Source organism: Hylobates moloch, unplaced genomic scaffold (assembly GCF_009828535.3).
Source record: "Hylobates moloch isolate HMO894 unplaced genomic scaffold, HMol_V3 SCAFFOLD_16, whole genome shotgun sequence".
Taxonomy (NCBI): Eukaryota; Metazoa; Chordata; class Mammalia; order Primates; family Hylobatidae; genus Hylobates; species Hylobates moloch.
In genome coordinates this window covers 27,094,314-27,115,173 of record NW_026652291.1, presented here as the reverse complement: position 1 = coordinate 27,115,173, position 20,860 = coordinate 27,094,314, and the positions used below count along the sequence as shown (strand labels likewise).

The window sequence follows — 20,860 nt, the reverse complement described above, 5'->3', positions numbered from 1 at the left end:
TTAACCAAGCAATTATAGAGTGGTGTATGCATTAAAGGAGACATATGTGTAACAGTGGTCTCTGTGGGTTTATTGGTCTCTCTTCACATATGGCAGAGAAAAGACCTTGTGAAGTTAAGGAGTGTGATTAAGGCACTCCAAGAAGTCACACACAGGAGGTCCAGGGCTTTTGCTGGACTCACTGTTCTTGGACTGACTTTCCTAGCTTGGGTCCGTTGGCTGAGGACCACAAATGAAGCCAGCAGACTTAGGACTTAGACTTCTAAGTTTAGTGCCCCGCTCTAACCATGCTCCCGAGTAGGCCTTGATGATGCATGTTAATTTCATGCAAGTCGATGTGGTTTGGCTCTGTGTCCCCAGCCAAATCTCATCTTGTAGCTCCCATAATTCCCACATGTTGTGGAAGGGACCTGGTAGGAGATAATTGAATCATGCGGGCAGGTCTTTCCCATGCTATTTTCTTGATAGTGAATAAGTCCCCCAAGATCTGATGGTTTTAAAAATGGGAGTTTCCCTGCAAATGATCTCTTCTCTTGTCTGCTGCCATGTGAGATGTGCCTTTCACCTTCCACCATGATTATGAGGCCTCCCCAGCCATGTGGAACTGTAAGTCCAATAAACTTCTTTCTTTTGTAAATTGCCCATTCTCGGGTATGTCTTTATCAGCAGCTTAAGAATAGACTAATACACAAGTCTTATGATTTATTACCTTCTTATTTTGATTGGGTAAATTTAATAATAATGACAGTTAACTAATTCTCATGAAGCACTTACCATGTGCTGGGGACTGGCCTAAGTATGTTCATATGTGACTTCTTTCATTCTCCCAATCGCTTCCACCCGGGAAGGAGGTGGTGGTTGTTCTGGTTTGACAGATGAGGAAACTGTAGCTGAAGAGAGAAAGCATCTATCTAAGGAAAGAGCCCAGGCAGTGGATGTGGAATTTGAGCTCTTTACTCATCTCTCTCTGCCACCCCCTGTTCAATCTGGCATTGAATAGGGGCTCCTGTGGATATCGGTGACCGGACCCTATCCTCGGCTGGCCCAGCTGGGGGTTCTCTAGCATGCAAACACACTGCCAGTATTCATTGACCTGTCTTTTGACCTTCTCCCTCTCCTGCACATAATTGATTTTGCTCTGCTCTGATCCTGATTCAGACACATGTTCTGCAAAGAGAAACATACAAGCTGCCCTGGACCGCTTTTTCTTTTGTCTTATTCCATCTCACTGGCCATCACTGAGATGGATCTAGAACCATGCTTGGGCTGGAATCCCATATTCTCTCCATCTTTTAAAATCTATGACCTCCAGGTAATTTTTGTTACTGTTTTTGTTAGTCTGTTGTGTACCACTATCCAAAAGGCTTTTTGTCAAGCTTTAGTGAAAATCTTTTACTTGTATTAAATTGTAAAGTGAATATTATTTCAATTTATATATTTCCCCAACTCATGCATTTTATTGCTTTACCCCTTCCCCCTCTTAAGCATCACAATCCAACCTCCTTTTATGAAACTGACTTAGGGAGGCAAGGTGACTTACAATGGGCCACTCAGTGGCTGGGGACTGGGACTAGAACTCAAATATCCTAACTCCCAGCCTAGCACTCATTCCCCTACATCACTCTGGAAAAAGATTTTGGCTAAGGAGAATCGATTGATTCAAAAGAATATCAATTGCCAAGCACAATCAGGGGTGATTAAAACAGTTACGGTGCCTGTCTGCAATGAGCTTACAAATGAGTGGATTTTTTTTTATGGAAAACATAAACCAGTAAGTGTGTAATTACTTGTGATGAGTGCTGTAGATGGAAAGAACAGAGTGAGGGGAAATCTAATGAAAACCAGGGTAGTCAGGGAGGTCTTTCTGAGGAGGTGACATCCAAAGATGAGAAGGAGCAGAGAGAAAGCCAGGGAGCGGGGCTGTATGTGTTCAGTGTCATTTGCTTGGCTGAAGAACAAGATTGGTTAGTTTAATCCCTTGGCCAGAACTATGTCTTTCACTTTTATGTATTTGCTTGGAGTATGGTTGATGGGTAGTGATGGATGGATGGATAGACGGATGGGTGGAGGACTGACTGGGGATGGGGAAAGAGAGAAGCCATCAGTGTGATAGGATGAGGGCAGCTCACCTTGGCTGGTAAGTGGACACACACATGGCCCTGTCCTTCCAGAGTGCAGAATCTTGGAGGTAAGGATTCAGGGGTAGAATGTCTATGTAAAGGAAGCTCTCTTGTGGGAGAAGGGTAAAAATGAAGGGCTGCTGGGACTAGAAAGCAACAGTGTAATTTGCCACCAGCCTTGAGAAACTTACTGCTCGAATAGCTGCACCATGTGGCTCCCACCCATAGTGCCATAGATCAGCCTGAAAATTCCCAAATAGCTTCTCCTTCTTCTTAATGTCTCAGTCCTGCTCTCCCAGGTCCTCCCACCTGCCACAGTTTGTTTTCTGGGTACATGAAGAGAAAGGGGTTATTGTCTTTATAGATCTATGCTCTTCAGCTGTTGTTGCCAGGGACATTGATATTCCAGAACATCTAAAGGGTTCTCAACTTAGAGGAGAAGTGGAAAATCTGAGGCTGGGGAGTCAGCCTGATTCTTGATGGGCCATTCTTCCTTGGTTTTAGGCTAGCATCTGTTGACCTCTTACTACATTTTGGGCACTGTGAATAGTTTCACCTTTTATTCCCATTTTACAGACAAGGAAACTGCAGCACAGAGACTTCCCAATCTACCCTCCACCCAGTAGTACAAAGATACACAGGAGTTAGAGTGAAGTTTTTCCATCCTGCATGAGAACAATAAAAATAAACAATGTAGTAAATTTTTGGTGAAGTTGCATTTTTTTTTTTTTTTTTTTTTTTTTTAGTTTCTGGGATATGCCCTTTTATTTTGGGGGCATGAAAAGACCTTTTCTTTTTCAGAGAATATGATGATATAAAGTGTCAGATTTTAGTTTTTGTTCTTTCTTGGTAGTAGAGAAATACAGTTAGCCAATGTTAGTTTCCAAAATTGCTTTAAATATATTAGAGGTAAATAAACTCTGTTAATCTGAAGACCACTGTTGCAGATGTTAGCTTAGTTTCCTTTAGGAGTAAAGTATTTGTATGATTTTATTCACTTTTTATTCTGATCATTTATCAGAAAAAATTGCAAATAGTAGCTCTGAGACCATATAATTTATTTTTATTCAGCATTTATCAAGATATTTTGATTGTACAGTTTTGACTCTGAGACCCTTTACTTCTATGTTGGCATAATCCGAATTAGACAAAGACTGCAGCATTTTTATCAAGGGAGTATTTTTCAGAAGCAAACAGTACGGGGGTCATATAATTCCTCGATTCATTTTTTCTTCAGCACAGTTAAACCATTCCTTATTTTTTCAATTCAGCTTTATCTTACTGAATTATTTTTAACAAGATCAATTCTGCTCCATATGTATTCTATAATGACGATTTGATTCATCAATCAGTTATTTTTCGTGTGTCTATCAAATTTTACCTACCCGGCTTCTACTATTGTGAATGTTCTTTTGTGGCCATTATTTCTACCACATTCAATTTTCTCACATCAGATTTGCAGGTCTAAATTTTGTCAAGAATGTTTGATTCTTCCTTCAATTTTTTAGTCAATAACAAATTTCACCACGTGCATTTTTAGCTGCTGTCAGTTCTATTGTGTGTGTGTGTGTGTTTGTGTGTGTGTTTGTGTGTGTTTTCCTGACAGGTCTAATTTTTTTCCGGGTCAGTTTTTGCAGTTTGAAAAACCAAATCTTTTTCCTACAACTAAAGTCAGTCCCTTTCCTAATAGTTTCTCAGGAGTGTGTCCAAAACATATTCATGAAGTCAAAACGTCAGGGTCAAAATAGCCTGTGTTGTTTATAGAGACCAGCCACCCAGAAGGATTAAGAAACTTAACTGAGGTCATACATAAAGTGGGCAGCAGATATCTGTTGGGTCACTTTAGAATATACAGCCCCTCTTGTTCAGTGAGGGGCAGAGTAAGGATGTAAAATTGGGATGAGCTTGACCTTGTGCCTTCCTCCTTCTAGCTTCTACTTCCCAACCCCTCTGCTGAGCTAACAGAATTTCCACTGACCCAGCCTCCCCAAGAAATGGCAGCTGGGGCCATAGTTCCAAGCCTCTTGACTTCTCCGTGCTTCCTAGCTAGGTCCGCCTTAAGCTGTGTGTGCACTGGGGTGGCATGATTTACAAATAAGCAGGACCAAAAAGGAAAAATCCTCTCTTGTGGAAAATTAGGTCAGTGGCAGAGTTGGGGAGGGGAGGGAATCCGGGCCCTGTTCTTCCATCCTTCGGTTCACTCCCCTTTCCTGAAGCCAGCAGGGCAGAAGCCAATGGTGCTGTTGGGAGCAGACATCTGGGGGTGAGGGGGTGGGGAGCAGTGCCCGTGCACATGTTCTTGTGTGGATGTGTGCGAACATGAAAGTGGTCTGTTTTGCAGCCACTCGGGACTCCCCTGTCTCTGAATGTATTTGTCTGGATTACTCTAAGGGGGATATTAGTGTTGTCTAATAACGGCCTTAGATTTATCAGGGGATTTGTTTGATTAATTCCAAAGCAAAGTACAGCAGATAGATTAGAGCTCAGCCAGTGTAGTGGGTCTATACCACCCATCTCTGCCCTTTCTAATTCCTGTGGCGGGGGCTCCCCTGTCTAGTCTTTGTTGTCCTGATGGTTGAAGGCTCTAGTGTTTAAGACCCCACTGTGTGATAGTTAAAACCATTTCCCACTGCTAAAATGCATGAGTGAGTGTCTGGGCTTAGAGGTAAATCCCCAAGTTCGCACTGTTGTTTCTCTACAAAAGCTGCATAAATTTGGCTACTTGCTTTTCTTTCCCAGTTGCCACTGCCATACTCTTTTTTTGAATACTAAAAATATTTTATTGCATTTATAAACACAAGCTTTTGGTGATAGGTTGGCACTGAGTCTTTTCTTTATTGGGAAGTTGTAGGTCAGGAGCAGGAGTAGAGAATCCTGTAAGTTTGCTTTACAATTTTTTTTTTTCAAGGTGCACCTGTTTAAAGGTGTGTAGAAGGGAATGAACTAGGGGAGGTAGAAGTAGGTTGGACTTAATAAATTTTCGTCAAGTTACCCAAAGCCAGTGGTGGTAGGTGGCATCCTGGTGCCTGCTAGAGTTGTGGAGAGGGGAGAGGACACTGATGAGATGATGAGGCAGATGATATATTAAGAGTTAGCAATAAAACACATTTGTATGGTATTTTATATTTTTAAAGCATTTTCATGTACATTATCTCATTTGAGTATCAGCCCCCTAAAATATATTCTTCTATTTAATATAGAAGAAAATACTGGCACAAAGAGTTGAAGGTCATTCAATGAACTAGTGACTTTTAGAACTGAAACCACCTCTAAATCCAGTGCTTGCTCTCACTATACTCTTAATGTTGGATTCTTTTCCCAGACCCCCAGTCCAGGGTACCAGTACCCCAGCAGAGGCACAGTGGGAAAAGCAATGACCTGGGATGCAGATGACCTCAATTCTGATTTCAGCTCCGACATTCTCCAGCTGAGTGGACATGTTAATTCTTCTCTCTTGGATATGTGTTTCCTCCTCTGTGCCTCAAAGTGTCCTGGACAACTCTACAGCACTGATCACAATTATAATTAATTAATTGCTTGTCTGATTATTTGTGGCCCATCTTCCTGGCTAGACTCTAAGTTCCAAGAGTGCAAGACCTGTGTCCGTCTTGTTCATCTGCCATCACCCCAGTGCCTAGCACAGTTCCTGGGACATAGATAATGTGCAATGAATATATGTCAATGAAATGAACCTGTACAATGAAAGGAATGGAATTACTTGAAATCCTAAGACTCTTTCACTTTTCAAATTCTCTGCCTTTTCTTATTATCTCTAAAACGATCTCAGAAACACCACCTTTTTTGTTTTTACTGTTTTTAAACTGTCTTTAGAGTACAACAGAAGTTATAAGATAAAAATAGTGATTAATAATTCTAATTATAATTCACAAAGCATATTATTAATATGTGAATGTGAAATTGAAATGCTTTTTAGGGACTCTCTCTCCTCTTACTTAATCTGTGTTTCTTTCTTTTTTTTTTTTTGAGATGGAGTCTCACTCTGTTGCCAGGCTGGAGTGCAGTGGCGTGATCTCGGCTCACTGCAACCTCCGACTCCCTGGTTCAAGTGATTCTCCTGCCTCAGCCTCCCAAGTAGCTGAGAATACAGGCATGCACCACCATACCCAGCTAATTTTTGTATTTTTAGTAGAGACAGGGTTTCACCTTGTTGGCCAGGGTGGTCTTGATCTCCTGACCTCATGATCCGCCCACCTTGGCCTCCTAAAGTACTGGGATTACAAGCATGAGCCACCAACCCCAGCCTAATCTCTGTGTTTCTTGGAAGCAGAACATCTCTTTGTCTGGGTTTCTGAGCTCCCTCTGGAAGGGCCTGCAGGCTCCTGTTGAGCCTTCAGAATGGGACTGGTACTCAGTAGGCAATATGCATGGGCCTCAGACTCAAAAAAAGATTCTTTTAGGTCCAGAGCTTTACAACACCTCCTTACTTCACAAAGGAGAAGAAATCAACCTTGCTTTTTTTTTTTTTTAAAGGGGAGAAATGGAGGGGTACAAGGGAAAGCGGAAAAGCTGCCAAGGGGCTTAGAAGTAAGAGAGTCTTCTAGTAGGGCTACTTGCTTTCTTCTGGGGTTCCCCAGGTCACTAGAAACTCATTCTGTCAGGGCAAGGACCCATTGGGAGGCATTCAGTTGAATGCTATCTTAAGCCAATATGTTACCCCTTCCTTCTCAAGTTCGTTGCAAACCGTGCTAATCAACCATAAAGTTCTTTTTATCCCAGGCCCATGTGTAGCTTCAAACTCTTTCTTAACACAGTATTCCAGGATGTCAACAATCAAAGAACAGGGAATTAGTATGTGCTGAGCATGGTGTCAGGCAGGTCATTAGGTATTTTATATACAATTGCTTCTTTTGATAAGCTTGACAACTCTGGAATTGATACAATGACTCCCAATTTACAGATGAAGTTTAAGGGACTTATCCAAGGTCACATAATGAATAGCAATATTAGCATTTGAGCTCAAAACTTTCTACATACCTCTCAGTGAGCCCAGCCCTCAGGGGTGTCCATCTGACCATCGGCCCATATGGTGAAATGTCTTTACAAAAAATTCCTCAGCTAGGTACAGTGGCTCACATCTGTAATGCCAGCACTTTGGGAAGCTAATGTGGGAGGATTGCTTGAGGCCAGGAATTTAAGAACAGCCTAGGCAACAAAGTGAGACCCCTCTCTGTACCAAAAGATAAAAAATATGTTAGTCAGGCATGGTGGCATGTGCCTGTAGTCCCAGTTACTTAGGCTGAGCTGGGAGGACCACTTGATCATGCAGCTGTCCTCTAGCTTGGGTGACAGCAAGACACTGTCTCTCAAAAAAATAAAAGATTTCTCTCCACTCAGTTGTTGCTGTCCATCCTATAGGGGCACTTTGAGGTTTCTCCAGTCAAAGACTTTGAAGCGTTCTCTGTCAACTCTAAATCCCCCATTAGTGCTAAGTATGATAATAGAAGATCATGAAGGGCCACGCTATCATGTTTACATCGTCTCTTGGTTCATGAGATTGGTGACTTAACAGCATGCAGAGCCATCTTTTTGAGTCTCCAGTGCCTAAGTCAGTGTCTGGCATGTAGCACGTGGTCAGTAAATGTTAGCTATTTTGAATAGAACCAGACACTAAGGCTCACGATGAGAACAAAAAAAGGGTGAGGATAAAGGCTTGTGGTAAATTGTAAACCTTCCCAGCTTTTCTGAGAATCCCAAAGCCAGCCTTTCTCAAACTGTGTTCTGTGAGATGTTACTAGATGTTTAATGGGGGGATTGAGGGGGAATTTTCAGTGATCTAAAAACATATATCCCCTATGGACTGTATCTCCTCTTGGACTCCACAGTATATCTTAGTATGGATGAAGTTTTCTGAAGACTTGGGATATTAAAAAACAAACTTTGTGTGTTCTAAATTTACTGCACCACAGTTTTGTTTTGTTTTTGAAAGAACAACTGTTCACATCTTGCTGGACGTTGTGATATTGTATTTTTATGGAATTTAGTTTTGGATATGCTACCCCAGCTTTTAATCCTTTCTCTGAAATATGGCTCCTGAGATCCCACGCAGCATCGGACGTTGTACATACAACAATGCACATTATACTCTAAAATAATTAATGGCCATCAGTTCCTTCCATACTTTCCAGTGGTCTCAGTGAGCACACGCTAATTTCCTGAAATTTGTCCTGGTGTCCCAAAGGATGATAGATTTGGGTGGTGAGACCAGTAAGGGAAGAAATATTTGTGGATGGAAGTATGGTACTGTGGGAAGGAAAACGAGTTTAGAGTCAGAGAAATTGGAGTTCACATCCTGGCTATTATTTATGAGATGCGTGAACTTGGGAATATTAACTTCCCTGAGCCTTAGTTTCCTTGTCTGTTAAATGGGATAACAACAGTATCTACATCAGTAGGATTAAATGAGGTTATTTACATACGCTATAGTTGCAGGGGCCTGGTATACAGGAAGCACTCAGTAAATGGCAGGGATTATAATACGTAATAATCCCTGCCCTGCTGTCTTCTGGGTCATGTTTTTCACATTTCTTTTATGGTGTTATCGTGAATAGGGATCCCACTTAAACCTTTTTTTGACACTAAGATCTAGCATATTGGCTAACAAGGAATTGCCCCTCGTTAGTATTTCTGGAGTGAATAAACAAATGATATAGCACTCTGTTGTTTACAAAGCACTTACATATTTATGGCCTCATTCAAACCTCACAGCAACCTGGTCATGTACTTACTGTCATTATTCCCAGTAGTTGGGGATATGGAAAATGAAGCTCACAGAGGCTCAGTTGGCAAAAGTCACACAGCTAGTAGGAAACTGGAAAGTCAGGCCTCAAAGCCAGGGCTTCTGTAACTAAAATGTGGACTGTATACACAATGGAATATTATTCAGCCTTAAAAAGGAAGAAAATTCTGACACATGCTGCCACATGAACGAACCATAAGGACATTATGCTAAGTGGAATAAGCCAGTCATAAAAAGACAAACACTGTGTGATTCCACTTATATGGGGTACCTAGAATGGTCAAGTTCATAGACATTGAAAGTAGATTGGTAGTTTTCAGGGGCCACGGGGAGGGGGTAAAGGGAATTAGTTTTAGTAGGTATAGAGTTTCAATTTTGCAAGATGGAAAGTGTGGAAGTGGACAATGATGATGGTTGTACAACATTACGAATGTACTTAATACTACTAAACTGCACACTTAAAGATGGTTATGATGGTACATTTCATGTTATGTGTATTTTATCACAATTCAAAAAAACTGGGAAAACAAAACTAGCACCAGGGCTTCTGACTCCAAACTGAGGGCTCTTTCCCACACCCAGTATCAGCATCCCCTACAGAGCAGCTATAGTATGCCTCCTCTTCTAAGACACTTTATTTTGTATTGAATTGAAAAGTTTGCAGAACTCACCTCCACTGAAACCCGAGAAGACCCACCTGCTTCTCCTAGAACATTCATCCTATTGGCCTAAACTCTGGGAAGTCGGAGTCTTTCCAGACAGTAGGGAATTCTTTGAAAGAGGGCAGATCCTCTGTCTCAAGGAAATCGCTGGGGTCAAGTAATGCAATAATTATGATTGCCAGCCTCAATGACTACTTCTTTTGTGCCAGACACCTTGCTAAGTGCTTTTGCATACATTAGTTCTTTATAATGCTTACATCAGTCCTACCAGGCAAGTAGACTGTCCCCATTTTACAGATGGGGAGGTTAGGGCTCGAAGAGATTGGCTAACATGCCTGAGCTCATGTGTGCAAGAGCCAGGATTGTCATCCAAGTCTACCTGACTCTAGAACCTGCCTCTTAACCTCTATGCTATCTAAGAGAGGGGCAGAGAAATTGGAGATGTCTGTGTCTGAGTGTTTTCCAACATAGGAATTGACAGATTTCTCTCTCCTCCTGTGATACACTTTTCTCTCTCCTACCAGATGATGGGACATCTCATTTAGGCCAGTTTCCGTTTTGATTTCCTGGTATCCTCTGAGATGCAGATGTGTATTCCTTTCCCTGGTGGGCCGTGCTGCAGTGTGAGAAGGACAGCATCCATTTCTTTCCCTAGGAAGTTGATATATGCATCCTGTTTCCTGGCAGTGCCTATCTGCTACGAGGACTTTCCCAAGGCCCTCACTCTGTTGTGTGGGAGACTACTGCAGATGCCAACCTCATGGCCTAAGGCTGGGAAATGTTATTTGGCTGGAAATGCCTTTTGTTTGCAATGCTTAAACAGGTCAATAGAAGCTCAACTTGTCATTTTCAGTTTACAAGAGATGTGTCAACAAGCCAGCAGAAACAGTAATAATTTCAATAAGTTTCTTGAATGTTTACTGTGTGCCTGGCATTGTGCTGAACAACTTTATATGGATTATTTAACTTAATCCTCACAATAGTCATATAAATTAGGGACAATCAGTTCTGTTATAACACTTGTTGGAAAATGCAAATTTGTTCTAATGCAATTGATGTATTAGGGAACATTTTGAGCATAATAATTTCGCTTTTGATTATGCATGATTTTGTCCGTAAGAAACACTAGGTGAAGGCAGAAAACTGCAGCCAGCAGAAGCAAGCTGTGTAAGAACACTCAAAGTGCACACATCTCAAACTTGTACCAGCTACCATGTGTGTTATAAGTCCCACCCCACAACTGATGTTTCAACTTTGTGTCCAATTCCAGGAGATCCTCCTGCTACACTTTACAGTGATTCATAAGCTTCCCACTTTCACAGACAAACTTCAGGTCTGTTAAAAGTGCCATATTTATTGTAGTACTTACGTACTTCTTAGTGATTTAACATGTATAAAACTGCTTCCTCTATTATGTGTCACTGATGAAGTTTATAGGTGTTGCATCCCAACTTCATCTTTCCAGTTAAGCTCTGTGATTTTTACTGTATGATTTTGCACAGCGAAATGACTTTTAGGATTGCATACATGCTTCTGGCAGAACTGACTTTACTACCATTATTTCTGTGTGGCAGAAGAGGACCATGAACCTAAGAAATTTGCCAAAAATATTTTAAGTGACAAGTGGCAAAGCCAGGATTCAAACCCAGGCTACCTTACTCCCATGCCTGTTCTCAAAACTTCTAAAGCATTAAAAAAAAAAAAAAAAAAAAAGGCTGTCTGCACTAATCTCTGATTATATCTGTAACAACCAGATTGCCTCTTCTCCCAACTGTCAGTCAAACCCTGGTTCCTCAAGCCAGAGCCACTACAAGTATGTGAGAGCCCCTGAAGGTGTTTGAGTACAGCAGTGACCTGGCCCACAGAAATGCCTGCCTTGGTCCTTCCTCTTCCCCTCCTGTCCACTGCCTGCCCAGGCTGACTGGTACCTGATATAGCTGCTACTGATGCTCCATCCTGCAATCTGGAGTTATTAGCATCAAAGAACAAAAGCAAACAGCACCAGGGCTCTGGGGCTCAGTCCTCTACGAAGGTAGATGAATGGATCCTTATGTCGGGGATAAAGCTAACACCACCCGGCCTTTTATGGAGACAACTCTTCCTGTGTTTGAAGAGCTCAGACACTGAGAGCCAGAAAGAGCCCTAGAACGAAAGAAACAACCTCCTCGCTGCTGGAAGTTTGCTTTAGTTCTTAACTGAAAAAATTGTTTCTGTGTTTGTTCTTGAAGAAGAAGGGAAAACCTTATGCTCATCTTTCCTGGGGGCAGGAGTCAATAGGCCACTGGGGAGGTGCAGTCCTTGCCTTTTTTTTTTTTCTTCTAATGTTATGGCTCAGTGTAATCCTTAGTGGAAGGCCTGCCCTGATATCTGAGGGCCTGAGGCAAGACTATACATGGAGGCCAGTGGCCAGCCTCCCTTCTCTCATTGCTAGCACCAGGAAGGCCCTCATGCACGTTTATGTGACGCCCCAGCCTGTAGAAGCCCACAACTCCTGCAGACAGCTTCTTCTTGGCCACTTCTTGACACTAGAGTGTACATACCAGTAGGTTGGTCTGCTTTGAGAGAACGGACCCTGGGAAGAGGCCCATCTAGATTTGGAGCTATTGGGCGAGGAATTCTGGGTACCAGAGCATATTCTATAAGGGTGGGGGCAAGTATTGCTGGCTCTAGGTGGAAACATCTATTTGACCTGTGGACTCTTCATTTCCTGGGCTGGGATGTGGCTGCAGAAGGAACAGAATGGGCCCCTCTGATAACATATAGCCCAGGGCAGGGGCTCCAGTTGCTCAGGCCTACGGCATTACCACATTTTACCCCTTTCCTCTGTCCCTTGCAATACCTTTTTCTTACTTCCGTGAGATGCCTAATATTCTCATATCTAATTTGTAGCTCCATGGGTCAGATGGTTTCTGTCCTGGTTTGTTCTTACATTTAAAAATATAGTTTGACCCTTACCTGATGTGCTGCTGAGTCTGAGAGGTATAATCATAGTGCATCCTCTCTAGGTCTTAGTTTCCTTGTCTGTAAAATAGGATGAATAATGTTTCTACCTGTTAGGGTTATAATGAAGATTAAATAAGATGATGCGTATGACCTAGGGGAGGATGCCAACTCCCTTAAATCAATCTTATCTGGCTGTAAACTGTCTTTTCTTTTGCAATTTACCCCCACCTTTTGTCTATTAGAAAAATAAATATATACATATGTATACACACATATTTGCATACATATTTCCTCAGGCCAGTCCTGGGGCCCAGTGCTGCTTCCCCATACACAGATCCCAGCCTGTATAACAGCACACAGAGAATGCTTAATAAATATGAGTTTTGTTAGGATTAATATTGCTTTTATCCCATTTTGTCCTCACTTTCACCCTCTGATGGGCTGATACTGCCAGAATGGTAATTGACAGAAAGGGGAATCCACAGCTGGATGTCCAGGATTCAGGCTCTGGCTCCACAGGCTGTGTGACTTTTGGCCAGTTACCTAAGCTTTCTGTGCCTCAGTTTCCTTATCTGTAAAATGAGTGTGGTAATAGTTCCTACCTCATCGGGTTGTTGTGAGGCACTTAGGACAGTGCCTAGCACACAGACAACCCTCAGTCAATGTTAGCTGGTGATTTTATTACCTTCATATATGAGATGATAAGAGTATTATAAAAATCAACCCCACCCTTCCTCTTGTCACACAGAAGGAAGGCAGACAGACACAGAAGGGATGTAGCTGCAGGTGTTTCTGACTCCTTGCCTTGCTGCCTCCCTATTTCTGAGGGTCTCATCTGTACAGCTCCCTCTGCCTGTGGATGCTACTGTTAGACCAGCTGGGGTTTGTGTATGGAGGAGCAGCCTAGGACCCCAGGACTGGCCAGAGGAAATACATAGGTAAATATGTGTGTATACATATGTGTGTATCAACTTTTAATAGACAAAAAGTGGGGGCAGATTGCAGAAGAAAAGGCAGTTGGCAAACCAGGTAAGATTGATCTAGGGGTGGTGGCATTTTCCCCTGTGCCAGCACACTTCCTCAGCTACCTCCTGCTGTTTTATTTTCTCATACTGCTGGGCCTGTAGTTTTCCAGAGCGCCACTGCATTTAAATCTATATTCTATTTTCTCTCCTAGAAAATAGGTCAGACTCAATGCAGGGTTCACCAGGTGGGGTCCCAGAAGGTTTGACTGGGACTCGCCTACAGGAGGCTGGCTGCGCAGCCTGTCCCATGCTCCCCAGAGCGCCTCCAGAGGCATGGGGGAGTTGAAGTAGCAAGTCGGGGGAATCTTGGACTCATACCTGTCCAGATGATCTAGTACAAATGAAGGGTGAGGTGGGAGGACTACGGCGGCTGAGCTAGCTTCTGCAAGTGCAATAGTGGTGAATGATGGGTCCTTTCTTTTCCTCCCAATGGTTATGTATGAGTCTGTTCTCATGCTTCTGTGAAGGAATGCCTGAGACTGGGTAATTTATAAAGAAAAGAGGTTTGATTGACTCTCAGTTCTGCAGGGCTGGGGAGGCCTCAGGAAACTTATAATCATGGCAGAAGGGGAAGCAAACATGTCCTTCACATGGTGGCAGGAAGGAGAAGTGCTGAGAAAAGGGGGAAAAGCCCCTTATAAAACCATCAGATCTTGTGAGAACTCATTCACTACCACAAGAACAGCATGAGTGTAACTGCCCCCATGATTAAATTATCTCCCACTGGGTCCCTCCCGTGACTTGTGGGGATTATGGGAACTACAATTCAAGATGAGATTTGGATGGGGACACAGCAAAACCTTATCAGGTTAGAAGAACCAGGTTCCCCAAACTGCAGAAAATTGTTTCCCTTGGACTTGAGGATGACCATGCTGAGCGTATGCACTTGTGGCTAAAGTTATTGTTGAATATGCAGTAAGTGTCCGTGGGGTTCTGAGTGGAGGCAGGAATGCCCTAATTTACTTCTTCCCTGGTTGTGATGCTGAAGAGAGTGGGTGAAAGATGGAGGTGGGTTTCCAATTCTTTCTTTCCTGTTTTCTTCCTACTGTTTAGAGCATGGAGATCCTAAGGGAGGTGGCTGCAACTGGGCCAGAGCTAGTTTTCATTAGGATTACCTTTTCCCCCTAAATATTTCTTGAGTACCTGTTACCTACTGAGGATGTGTGTGAATGGTAGAGCTAGGAAGGTGGGAGTAATGTGAGCCAGTCCTCGGTTTTTCTATCATAACGTAAAAATAACTAACTGAGCAGGTACAGCCTAGATCTTTTGCATTTGCTATTCCCCTGTCTGAATAGTCTTTGTTTGGTATACATAAGAGTGTTTCTCACCTTCTTCAGGTATCAGCTCAAATACTGCTTCCTCAGAAAGACCTTTAACTACCTTCTCTAAAATGGGGATACTCTGCTGGCACTTACTCTACTTTTCCTTTCTTCATGGCTCCAATCACTATTTGACATTATATATCCATTTTTATTCCCATTAAAACCCAAGAGTATTGTCTGTTTCATTCACTGCTTGTATCTCCAATGTTTAAAGCAGAGTTCAGCCTATGATAGATGCTCAGTCAATATGTATTGAATGGTGAATAGATGACCTTCATTGATAAAACTTGCGGAAATACTTTTAGTATCTCCATTTGTACATGAGAAGTTTGAGGCTCAGAGAAGCTAAGGCGTAGATGAAGGGGTAGAGCTAGGATTTGGTTCTAGGTCATCTTAATCCCCTTATTAAGAAAAGCTGTTTTCTTCTATGCTCCCCATATTTTTAGGTAAGCTGTCTTCACATGGTAACAAAAATGGAATATGGCAGCTCTAGAGAAATGAAAGTACCCCATTTCCTGATAATTCCAGTAAAATTCTCTGGGGAGACTGTCACTGGTTGGGCTTGGGTCACATGTCTGTTCCTGAGCCAATTATTGGAGATAGAATATTCTCAAGACCTGGACTGAGTCACATGACTACTACCCTTGGAGCTCAAGTGGGAGTGGGGGTCACCTCTAGCAAACCACGTGGGCTAAGGCTGGGAAGGGGGGGGTTCCCTGGAAAACAGCTGAGGATTGGTACAAGAAGAAGAGGAAAGGGATGCTGGATAGGCAGATAGACACTGCTAAGGTTTGGTCCTTACCTGCTAGCCATTCCCCTCCTTCGTCTACCTCTTGCCTTTGCCATTTCATTCTGTCAGTCAGAATTGAGTCCAGAGATTCAGGTCACTCACCGATTCTTGGGCCAGGGGCCAGGTGATAATGTGTCTCTATTCCTAAAGTTGGAATAATACTCAGACCTGCCTCCAGGTCAGCGCCACAGCTAGGAATTGAGCTTGGACCTTGATCCCCAGCCAGAAGGTTTTGTTCATTTGTTTGTTTTTGGTGGGATTGTTGCCCCTCTTTGACAAGAATAGGTGCAGTATTTTTACATACAGGACTAGAACTATGCCAAATTGAGACTTGAGGAGGGAAAGCAAAAGAAATAAGGATGGAATTTGTTTTGATCCTTGCTTCTGTTCGCCCCCTCACTTCACACTGAGGAATGGGGTGGGAAAGAACCAGAGGGAGGGGAGATCGGGAGCAGATGTCCTTATTCATAAGTAGAAAGTGGAACCAAAATCACTGGCTTCATTCCTGTGATCTCTTGGTGTTTCCAGTCAGCCATCTGGTCAATATTTTTTGATATTTCCATCTGTGGTAATTCAAAGTGATAACAATCAGAGTCACTAACATTTACGTAGCATTGTACTTAGTTCAGTGCTTTACAAGCATTTAATCTCACTTAATTCTCATAACACCCCCATGAGGGAGGCTCTGATATCATTCTCATTTTATAGCCAAGGAAGATGACTCTTAGAAGTTTAATGATGGGTCCAAGGCCACAGAGAGGCTAGGATTTGAACCCAGATCTGTCTGTCTCTGAAGTTTAAGATTGTAACCACATCCCCAAATGGGCAAGTAACCAGTATCAAAAAACCTTTGGAGTTCCAAGGAATTCTGTCTCCTTGTGACTTGGTGTCCCTAAAGAGCCTATTTGTATGAACAATGGTGTTGACATTCTTCTGCCACAGAACTTGGCCACATGTAAATAGTTTGATATCCTGTTTAATTAAGGGGTATTTTAACATCTATTCTAGGCAATCCATCAATAACAACACTTTTTCCCTTTCCACCTCTTCTCTTCTTCCTGCCATTCATCCCTAAATCTAACACACTAGAAAACCTTAAGGGAGGGGTGTGACTGAGGCATGATTCAGAGCTTTCTAGAAGTTTCTTTGGGCAGATACAGCTTCTGGGGAGGCAGAGTGGGGGCTAGAGAAGTGCTCAGCTGTTGCTATGGGTATGTTTATTCTGGGGCACAGCTTAGTTGGTCAGCACCTGGATTTTCCTGGGGCAAGGGCCCCAAGGACACATTGGAGCTTTACAAATCTGATTGCAGGTGTTTCATTATTGGTTGGCATGAAGAACATTACCCATCCTGTTCGGGCAGAAAATTAGAGGCACAGAGAATAAACCATGACCCACTCGTAGGGCAGGTGGGAGACACTCACCCAGCTTCCCTATGGCTTCAGCATGATCACTTTAATCTGCAAACCAAATTCAGGTCCTGTATGCTCTTGAGGGACCTAGGCTTCAGTTGAATGAATGATGGACTGGGTGGGATGCAAGAGATCTAGGATATTTTCTAGTCTCTGCCCCTGAAGTAGCTGTGTGACCTTATACAAGTCTCTCTACTTTTTCATCCTCCATCTTAACAAAAAAGAACTAAACTAGGTACTTAGTGTCTATGGCTACTCCAGATCCACCATTCAGTGATTCTAAGTGAGCTATCCAAGATTGCCAGGTTGGTCATTGGTTTCCTGAAGCAGCTCCTTGTTCCTTCTCCTCTGCTGTGGTATATCCTCTCAGGTTGGGTCTAGGGGTTTTAACAGTGCCTTGGGTTGCTCTGGGTTGTGCTTCCCCAGCCCGATTCTATTTCACATTTGAGGGAAGAAGGAGGAGATTATGTTGTTCGTGGGGCTGATAGGAGTGAACCGTTCTTCATTTTCTGAAAGTTCATTGGCTTAATTCAAATGTCAACCTATCTAGGGTTGGGTGTTTATTCGTAGTTGTCAAAAGTGATTTCAAATGGCAATTTCTGTCATTAGTGTTGGGGTGAAAAGCAAGGAAAAAATTAAAGTAGGAGGCAGGATTTCAATTTGTTTGATGAATGATCTACTCACACACAATCTCATGCACACACTGCTGTCTGTGATGAAGTGTGGTCACTGGGTATACTGGGGAGGCAGGGAATTGTAAATATTTTGTGACCTTATGTCCTTCAGTCCTATGTGGTGAATAAATCTGTAACTTGCTCTTAATTCTTATGCCTCTTTTGCTTTGTTTCTCAAGGGAATGGTTCGTTTTTACTTTTTCTCTCTGCTGGGAAACCTTGCTTGACTTCATGTCCAGTGTTTGGTATCCGAAGAGGAGGAGGAGGATTTGCTTTGGTGTCAGTGTGCAGAAATCAACCAGAATATTTTAACCAATATTCTTGCAGGATTCCAGTCTGCTTGGCTCTTTGAAGCCCTATCTGATTCCAGGATGATGTCTTTCCGGACAGATGTGAAGCTTACCTCTCTTGCTACATGCAAAGTGAAAAGGGAGCTTGGCCCCTCGGCTTGCATGGGTGGTTTTTGGGTGAAGGTAGAACTAAGTGCTCAGAAGCTGAGTACCTCTGGGGCTTGCATGAACTTGATAGTCATGCAAGGGCACATTGCATTGTGTGTGTGTGTGCTGCTAACACTCTTCTTCCTTTTTCTCCCCTTTTCTCTCCTCTCTCCCTTTCCCTCCCTTTGAAAATGCTGCCACAGATGTCAGTCAAGATCCAGGTGAGTCTTTGTGTTTGCACAGCTGCTGTGGGAATTTCCCGTCTGCTAGATTGTGCATGGTTTGAGTCTGAGTGAGACTTTTATAGAGACAAAATTCTGAGTATATTGCATTTTCACTGATCTAGGTTTAGAAGAAGAAATGCTTCGAATTAATGGATTTGTATTGGTTTTGAAGAACCATTTTAAAGCCAAAGGAATATGGTTCTCATACTTAATATAATCACTTCCTTCTCATTAGTATTTCTGGGTGATTCAGAAAATGAACATTTTTGGGAAAGTATTTGTAAAGATGTTCTTAGATATGTATTCTCCAGTTTAATGAACAACATTTGCTTTGTCCTTCACACATCTGCTTATCTTCTCTAGCTTCATGTGGTTGAAAGCAGAAGATATGACACACGTAGCATGGAAAATATGATGTGGGTGAAAGGAGGTTTCTTTCTTTTTATTCTAAGAAATGTCTTTTTCACAATGAAATCAGCAATATTTATTGTTTTTCCTGGTTATGTAAATAATACATGCTCACTGTGGAAAAAAAAGTGGGATGGTTTGAATAAATGGTTTTTGTCAATGGAAAAATTAAAGAACCACCTTTATAATAATTATGCATTTCTCTTTTTAAAGTGTGTCTTCATCCAGAGTCCTGGTTTTAAGCATTGCCTGTGTATGGACAAATATATATGCACACACACATACATAGAATCATGTGAACTGATGCAGGCATTTATGGATAAGTGTCAGATGACTTAGAATGGTTTGGAGAGTATTCTGAACTGGCTAGAACTTTCAGTTAAAAAGAATAATTAACTTGACCAAATAGGAAGGGAGCATCATCCCAGGTGTTTTCACGTTTTCTTGTTTAGTCCTTTTAACATTTAATTTTTATAGCATTAATACAAGAAAAGTATCATTATATTCATTTTAATGTACAGGAAATTTAGGGCCTGTTAGGTTAAGAAATTTTGCCCACGGTCATAGAGCTTGTCAGTGGTAGCACTGGGATTTGAACTTCTGACTCTCCATTGGAACATACTGGGACCCGTAAGTGAAAATTCTCAGTGATTAAAGATTTTGTAAGTATTTCCTAATGAGACTATTGCTTATTTGTTTGTTTTTGCTTAGAGATAATGTGACATTTTCTTTATTAGCAGGCTTCTTTCCAAATGAATTTATCTTTTTATTGTTCTTAAATATCTAAAATAATCAACCAGACTTAAGTAGTGTTCTTCTGATTATTGTTCTGTGTGGGCTCTTACACAACATAAAAGTAGAATACAGTTATTCTACTTAGTGCAGAGAGTTTCTCTCCATTTTCTCCTGCCTGCTCCCTACCTTTGAAAATAATTGGTGTTTGAACCAAAGCCCAGGAAAGCATTTCCTAGGAAGTTGCCATTAAGTTTATTATTTCTATTTAATAATATTTTAGTTCAATCACTCACTCAACAAATATTTATGTTCCAGGAACTGTTCTAGGCCATGGGCACAAAACAGTGAACAAAACAGAAGACATTCATGCCCTCATGGACCATTTATTTTAGACAGAGGCAGACAATGATCTAAAATGTACATGCAGACACACACATATCTATGTATATATACATATACTTTATATGCATACATATATACACATGTATATGCATGTTATGTATATATTACATATATATAGTATCGGGGGTAGGTGGGAAGTGCTGTGGAGAAAATTGAAGCAGGATAGAGGAGAAGTCCCTAATTTACAATAGGTAGTAAGGGAAGTACCCCCTGATAAGATGATATTTGCTGGGAAACCTCAAGGAAGCGAGAGAATAAGTCCAACACCTCGTTTTGTTTGTAAAGTGCCATGTGGCGGCTTCTCTTTCTTGTTCCCAGCAGAGAAGTGACCAGGGGTCACCACATAGAGCTGGGCCCTGCATAGGGTCTCCCAGCCAAGGGGGTGAATGAGGGTATGAATCCAGCCTGTGTTCCTCTTGCCAAGCTTGTGCCCATGAGGCTGCCTCTGACCAAAGGGGCATCTTTTTCTAAGGCTCACACAGGCGCCATATTGGTCCTGGGTGAGATAACATGGTGGAGTGAAACGCAGTGGACCCATAGGCCTTCTGCCATCCTTTCAAAGGTGTAGAGATCTGAGTCACCCTTCCTCAGATAACAGCAACTATGACCAGCCTGACCCACACCATTTCAATTTTATGGCTATTGTCTCATTTTGTTCTCTTATCTCTCTGAGGTGTGTAGCCCGAGCATCATTTCAGTGCTGAGGAAGTTGGGGCCCAGGGAAGTTAAACGATGTGTGACGGTCACCCAGCTCTTGAGTGGCAGGGCCAAGAGGGGATTGCGGCCTAATTTCAGATCTTGTGCTCTTCATTCTGTCCTTGAAGTGTCAAGGGCTGATTACCAATCTTGTTGCCCCACCAACCCCTTGCTTTCTTGTGGTTTCTGAGCCTGAAGCAAATCACTGGTTTGGACCCTTCCCTTGTGGCCCTGGACATGGCAGGAGGTGGCCTG

General features: G+C 42.3%; 1 protein-coding gene across 30 annotated transcripts in view; it reads left to right on the top strand.

Moving 5' to 3' along the window:
* The window catches only part of NRXN3 (neurexin 3), a 1,690,724-nt gene that overhangs the window by 89,329 nt on the left and 1,580,535 nt on the right, over positions 1-20,860 (top strand). For 27 of the 30 annotated variants that reach the window (XM_032180353.2, XM_032180331.2, XM_032180336.2 and 24 more), the window contains exon 3: positions 18,344-18,361. The exons of the other annotated variants lie outside the window; for them this stretch is intronic. In XM_032180353.2, coding sequence (XP_032036244.1) covers positions 18,344-18,361 — 18 coding nt within the window. The remainder of the gene's footprint in view (positions 1-18,343; positions 18,362-20,860) is intronic. 30 annotated transcript variants of the gene reach the window in all.